At 34.7% G+C, this 7,147-nt stretch overlaps 1 protein-coding gene across 1 annotated transcript in view; it reads right to left on the bottom strand.

The window, feature by feature from the left end:
- Positions 1 to 335: 335 nt before the first annotated feature.
- Positions 336 to 7,147, bottom strand: part of POU6F2 (POU class 6 homeobox 2) — a 227,367-nt gene continuing 220,555 nt past the window's right edge. Inside the window, exons 8-9 of the mRNA XM_075214358.1 lie at positions 5,571 to 5,739; positions 336 to 1,294 (exon numbers count right to left, since the gene is read on the bottom strand). Of these exons, the coding sequence (XP_075070459.1) occupies positions 790 to 1,294; positions 5,571 to 5,739 (674 nt within the window). The 3' untranslated portion in view covers positions 336 to 789. The remainder of the gene's footprint in view (positions 1,295 to 5,570; positions 5,740 to 7,147) is intronic.

Raw genomic sequence — 7,147 nt, 5'->3', positions numbered from 1 at the left:
ATTAGAATCTCAATACATTTCTTTGGCTAAGAGACTTTGGAGAGAAAATACAGAAAATGGCTGCAGAACGCAGTTGTAGAAACCTATTTCTTCTCTTAGAATTTTCCTTGTGGCGTATGGAAACTACATGCACCAAAAGGATAATAATTCATTTGTACTGCAAACCAAATAATAATTCATTCTCTAGATGTGTAATCACAGAATCTGTGTATAACAGGGACCATGTAATGATACTGCAGTTCCCTAAAATATTCAACAAATGTTTTATACAAATAATAAGTGCCTCATAGTGGTAAAATATCATTTGAGCCCCAACATAAAGTAACAACAAATTGAAATGTGTAACAACATTACGCTAATTATAGAGTAGTCCAACAATCTAGTTTTGCAACACCATTTTTCTGGCTTTGGTTAATAGTGAAGATTTGCTAGTGAATGAGCACTTAAAACCTAAAAGTCTACAATTGATCCTCCAGGTGGCAGTCTTGTTTTCTTTTTAAATAGATAAAAGATTCTCTTGTTTCTCAAACACTGTTCTCATTGTCATAATATACAGAAAAATGTGTACGCAGTTATTTGGTTTTTTTGTGAAGTCCATAGCAAAAAATGTTTTTTTTTTGTCATTTTTTTCCTTAGGACTACTATCACATACACAAACACTAAGTGCTGTGCATTATATTTGGAAAACTCAAAAATACATTAATAAATTGTTCTGTCCACCTGTGTTTTTCAGTCTTTTTACTTACAAGGTTGATGAACAGGCATTTCACAGAGTTCAATCTCAAAATTTTAGGAATTTTCTTCCATTGAGTCCGTTAATAACTCCATAGGGACTCCTGTGCCCGACTCGGGTTGTTTTAAACGTTTTATTGTGTTCTTGAGAGCTTGTCGCTTGTTGCAGAACCAAACCCGGACAACTTCTCGGTCATAGTTCAGCTTCTCTGCGATTTCTGTCATTTCCTGCCCAGAAGGGTGCGTGTTCTTCTCAAAATGGGCATTCAAGATCTCTAGTGCCTGCGGAGTGAAAGAAGTGCGCCTCTTCCGTTTTTTTGAAGGCTCGCTGCCGATAAATTCCGTCAGATTCTGCATACCTGCTCGGTGGCGGGCCTCAGCCTCGGCCATCCACCTCTCAAGGACAGGCTTTATCTTCTGGGCACTTTTAGGGGTGATGTCCAGCTTTTCAAACCTGGCAGGATACAAAAGGCCAGGGTTCAGTTTGGCTGTCAGACTGCTAGCTATAGTGTTCTCTTGGGCTTCCTGTGGTAGGAAAAAGTGGCTTCTCAGGATGGTGTGTCTGAGGGGAAAATTGAAAAAGAAGAGTCTTACACTGATGCTCTGCCAGGGTGGGACTTCCTGCCTGCCTAACTAATGGACTGGCAGAGGTAGTTAACAAGGACAATATGCTGCATAACAAAACAATACTAAACACACATGCAAAATTTTAAACATTCAATAGCAATATAAAAAAGGATAACTTACAGTTTAAATAAAAAAAGGAAAAAAATGTAACATATTAATACAGTGTACAGAAGGTTTCCATACTCTGTCTAGTGGTGATTTTGTAGACATGTGTTTTTTATCATCACTATCTGCAGCCTTGTGTAGATCGTTCAGTAAACAGCCAACTGATAGATGTTTAAAAAGAAACATTCTATTCTATAGAAATAGTAACAGCATTCATGTGTGTAATACTCCTTTGCATATTTCATACTGAATTTTAAAACTTGCATATGAATGGGTTTTTCATTTATATTTTATTTCTATACATCTGCCATTTCCAGTAGCATATGTTTGCGAACAAAGGTGATATGATGTCCTTAACTTTTATTATTTGAAATGTTTAGCTTGTTTTTTTTTAAGATCCAGTTTCCCTAGGGAATCCAGCCCCTTACCGACAGGCCTAGGGTTGGTCTGGCATTATGGCAGAGGGACCCTATGCTGTGGGTTTCCCTGTTTTATTGCCATCAGCTTGGTCTGTCAAATTTTTCCCACTCAATTCAGCCTGTACGGACTTATTGCTAGCAGCAGTAAGGCTGGTTAACATTTTTAGGGGGGGGGCGCAATGTTTTTTTATTACTTATTTATCAGCATTACGGGCCTTTGCATACGATACCTGCAGAGCGAGTACAGTGCGGGACACAGTTTACGCTTAAATTGCATCCAACACTACATTATGTCATAAATATGTAAACAGACAATATAAACCAACCTACAAATGTTGTGCCCTATTGGGTATTGCTTTTTTATTAAAATAAATCCTAGAACAATAATCCAACATTTAATAAAGTTTTGGTGAATGTAATTTCTTTTGTAAATAAGGTATACTTCTTATGCTGTTGAGAGATTTTCAGTGCACATTTTCTGGCTAACATTTAAATCATAGTGGCTATTAACATTGCTTTAACATGTGCTTTGTAAGAGCTAAAGAAAATGCTCAGCCGTGAATATTGAATACATCATCGGTCCAACATCTACAGATGTGCAGAGGATGATTTTTGTGGAATTGTACCTAATTAAATGCTTTGCATATATACAGATGTCAACTTTCTGCTTTTCAGAAGTTTCCCACATTTGTGGAGTTGCATATAGTAATGTGCATGACGGCAAAAGTAAAAACATCCATACAGACTAGAGTCCTACTTACTATAACTTTTGTAATATCATCTCAATTAATTTTCAACTTTTACATGTTTCTCCCAAAATAGTGCTTATTGGAGCATCTTACTCATATTTTACATAAGATATAGAGTAATGGGACATTGGGACTGTTATTATTTTATGGGTGATGATTGTATATTGTATTCATTACATTTGTATTTGTTTATCTGTTGCAGTATTTAGCTAAATAAATTGGACCTGGAGGGTACAAAAAGGGTCCACTTGAAATTATAGGCTGATTTTGGATATATCAGCTGAACATTGAGTTCTCAATCATTAACTATGACTGTTTACTATGATATTGATGTTATTGTAGATTTTACTTACACACCCCTTTAATTTAACTTTATAATACTTTATGTAGCTGTAAGCAGTAAAAAAAAAATATCAAAGTTTTGTTTTATTTCACTTATGTGTATTTGTTTTAGGGATACCACCAGCTAGGTATGTAGCTTACATTTAATTTAGTTTATGTCCCGTCCATATATGCTGGTTGCATAGAATATCATAGATTAATGTCAAAACTAGTTCCCATCCCAAATTATTTTTGCTTATTCCATTGTAATTTACTTGTCTATGTGCATAAAAAGAAGGCAGTGAGCACCCAAAACTGTTGTCTATGTGCATCTGCAAAATGTATATATAGTGTATACTTTTCAATGTATTACACATACCAGATATAAATAATATTAACATCATAAATAATATTCTTCAGGCAAAAAAAATAATAACATTGTGTTCATGTTTTATGAATTATGTTACTTCATATAGGAAAGGAAGTGCTAACTCATTACCCTACAGAAAGGGAGGTAGTATTTAGATCATTGCTGTTTCTTGTCTGTGTTGATTAGTCACTACATGATATTTTGTATAACAATATACAAGTCATGAAACAAATTTCCCAGCAGTATCCTTGTATAGACTGAATAAAGGTTATTTTCTACAGGGAGGTATCTTATAAGAAAAAACAGTAGGGGATGCCATACAAGTGAAAGGATCCTATGGAGCTTTTTGTATTTAACAACAATCAATGGGTTTTATGGAAAATCATTGAGCAAAATGTGAGCTGCAAGCTCACTACCCCATACTGATGTTATTTATAACCTTAGTCTTAAACTGCGGGAAAAGTACACTTCTGTTCTACAGGGAATACATTAAAAATATAAAGAGCGGATAAAGAGACAGAGAATTTCATGGATCACCAAGAACAAAATCCACTTAAATGAGTGGAGATTTGGTTGGCTTTTTTGTGACAGACTCCAAGGTCCTTGGGAACAATAGAAAACTCTTGTCTAAGTATTTGTCGCTTTATTTATCAAGTTTAAACTAACAGTGTGTATGCATGTACAGAATATGCTTTAGAAGAGCAAATAGAAGTTGATGCGCTAAAAAAACAATGCAAATATGACCAAAATAAAATGTATATATATATATATATATATATATATATATATATATATAATAAACAAACAGAAAGAGAGAGAGAGACAGAGAGAGAGAGAGAGAGAGAGAGCTGTAAAACAAGTTGGATGGAAAGAGTATGGAACACTGCACAATATAATACACAGAATTATATATAACTTTTAATTTATGGTGCAATGTAAAACATTAAATAAAGTAGGAGCAAATTTCAAAACCACAGCGAACTCGCATTGTTGATATGTATGTCTATGGTTTTTTTTGGCCACTGTTTAAGGCAGATTCAATTCCCTGCGTTGCAAAGTACACTTATGATAGCCTATGATTTCATAGGCGGAACGGGGAGGGGAATGGTCATATCCCAATTATAAATACAGAATTTGCTGACATCTTAAAGGTATGTGCTTTTCTGTCATATCACTTGCACCAGCTACAGGTCATGTGTAACTGCCCATTGAGCGTGTATGCATGCTAGAACATGTGTTTGCAATCAGGAGCATCCGTAAAGATATTACAGTATAAATTAATACCATCCTGATAAATGTATTTTATGGGGGGAAGGCATGGAGAAAAAAATACTTTAAAAAAAAAAAATTTAAAATGTTTTTTCATTCATTTTATACAATTAACAGGTGATAATAATTAAAAAAATTTCTTTGCATTCTTTTGGGACTTTATTTTTACACATATGTATTGGACGTATCCTGCAGTGTATTGTGTCTGTCAAAGAAGAGTGCAACTAGGCCTGTAATCAAAAAGAGACATTTCTTCAGATCTGCTTGTAGTTGAATAAAGACATGCGAAAGCCCTAATTACATGCGTTAAAAAAACACACAGTACATTTGTTTTACATGTCTTAATGAATCACGCCCACAATAATTACGTTCTATGCAACAGTAAGAGTTAACTGTTTTTTGGAGAACTACAACATTGTTGCAACAATGTAACAAAGTAACAATCATCTTTGTTGTCTGCCAAGATTTATTGTAATGAATAGGGTGTAAGAGTAAGCAGAGAGTAAGAGTAAGGGAAAGGGAGCAAGAGTAAGTACTTACTACTATGTTTTCAAACTGGATTGATACATGGTAGTGAAACCATCCAGGTCAGAAGCAGAATGATCAGGAAATGCTTTAATGTATGCGTATTACTCCACCAGAAGGTAGCAGAAAAGTTAATAACAATTGTCTTATTAATAATTGAGGGGTATTTTTTTACAGCTTTCCATCAAAATAAATTGAGTTTTTTTAAGGAAGGTAAAATATATGGTACTAGCACAGTGTTGGCTAACCTGTGACACTCCAGGTGTTGTGAAACTACAAGTCCCAGCATACACTTCCAGCAATAAGCTGCTATATATTGGCAAAGCATGCTGGGACCTGTAGTTTCACAACACCTGGAGTGTCACAGGTTAGCCAACACTGTACTAGCAGATACTCATGCAATTCATGCACAATTAATGTAGGGTGACCCAAGAGTGTTGTATGACACCTTACCTGCAGATGGCAGACTGGCTGTAAGCTGGGCCTTCTGTTGCACTTAAGGCCTGTCCCACTTGTGTTTGAGTCAGACCAAGTGAAAGGCGTCGGATTTTAAAAGCTTTAGCAAACTCTCTTATTTCTTCCAGATTTACTCCATCAACCTCACCACTGGCAGTTTGTGGATCTGTGGAAAAAATGGTAAGAGAGCACCATGTTTTATATGTGTGAATAAGTTAAAGTGATAACATTTCACATTGCTTAGTAAAAGTAAAAATGTATGAAATCAGTTATAAAAAAGAATAATAGCTCCCAACAATAGACATGGGTACAACATAATATATTAATGCAAAGTGAGGGTCTTCTGTTTATATTCATAGACAAACATAGATACTTCAATACACCTTCGGATATAAAGGGCATAAAACATTTCTTACTAACACAAGAATGCACATTATGGATTCGTAGACGTGAATTTAGTAACAAGAGAGACACTTGAAGGAAATAATCCATATAGGTCAACGGCTAAAAATTCAGGACAATTTAGAAAGAAAGGTAGGGAAGGGAGTCATCGTAAAAAAAATGGGACTGTTTGACTGTCTGGCTTATCAATCAGAGATGCTATTGATATGCATAGCTAGAACTGCAGTAATTGATACCAATGCATGTAGAGCCTAGTTTTGTGATGGGCAATGTAATAACAAATACATATGATTATATAAAGGCATAGCTGAAATGCAAACAAGGACCCTGGAAAGATTATTTAATGTATTTTGTAAAAGTTGCAGGAGAACATGTACAAGCCAATAAATTAAAATCACCTTCACCTGAATTTTTTTAGCCTTTAGCTCTTCTTTAACATTGTCATGTTACAAATAAAAAAGCAGTGCGCACAGACAAGCCCAATGTTTACTTATTATATCAAAGCTTGTAGCCAAGCTTTTTCTTCTCAAAAGGGTATCTAATTGTAGACACACACTGGGCGAGGAAGATTCCTTTGGTGCCAGATAATGCAGTCAATTTTAGACTTATGAAGGGAAATGACATAACTGCTGGAGGCCAAAACTTTTTTTCAGTTACCAATTGTTGGCTAAAGAGAGGTACTAGAGAAAATAAATCTCACTTATAAATTTCATAAAAATTCAAGTGTTAAATTGATGTGTGCCAATATAAATGTACCATAGTTGTAGAGGAATCATAAATAGTATCATAAAACTTTTTTTAATATAATTTAACAATCTTAATAAATCTAGCGTTGGCTAATAGCTATAACTCTGGTTATTTATTGTAAAACATATATAGTTAACAACTGTCCCTGATTTTCAAGGACAGTCTTAGGATTTAATAAAAATATGTCACTGGACATTGTCAATAAGATGTTAATGGATCCAAAGCAAATATCTCAGTAGGGCACCCCTCTCCTATATTCAAAACATCCCAATACAATTTTGAAACTATATTCCTAAACTAGTGTATCAGTTTTTGTACCCATAACAAAAATGTAAAGAAACAAGTAGTTTCCCTCCATTCAATTAAACAATTCAGGTAGGATGAGACCACACTGATCATTTCAGTGATCTACAACATAAATAGCT

The sequence above is a fragment of the Mixophyes fleayi genome, chromosome 5 (assembly GCF_038048845.1).
Source record: "Mixophyes fleayi isolate aMixFle1 chromosome 5, aMixFle1.hap1, whole genome shotgun sequence".
Taxonomy (NCBI): domain Eukaryota; kingdom Metazoa; phylum Chordata; class Amphibia; order Anura; family Limnodynastidae; genus Mixophyes; species Mixophyes fleayi.
The sequence above is the reverse complement of the archived record's forward strand: the minus strand, read 5'-3'. Positions and strand labels throughout refer to the sequence as shown.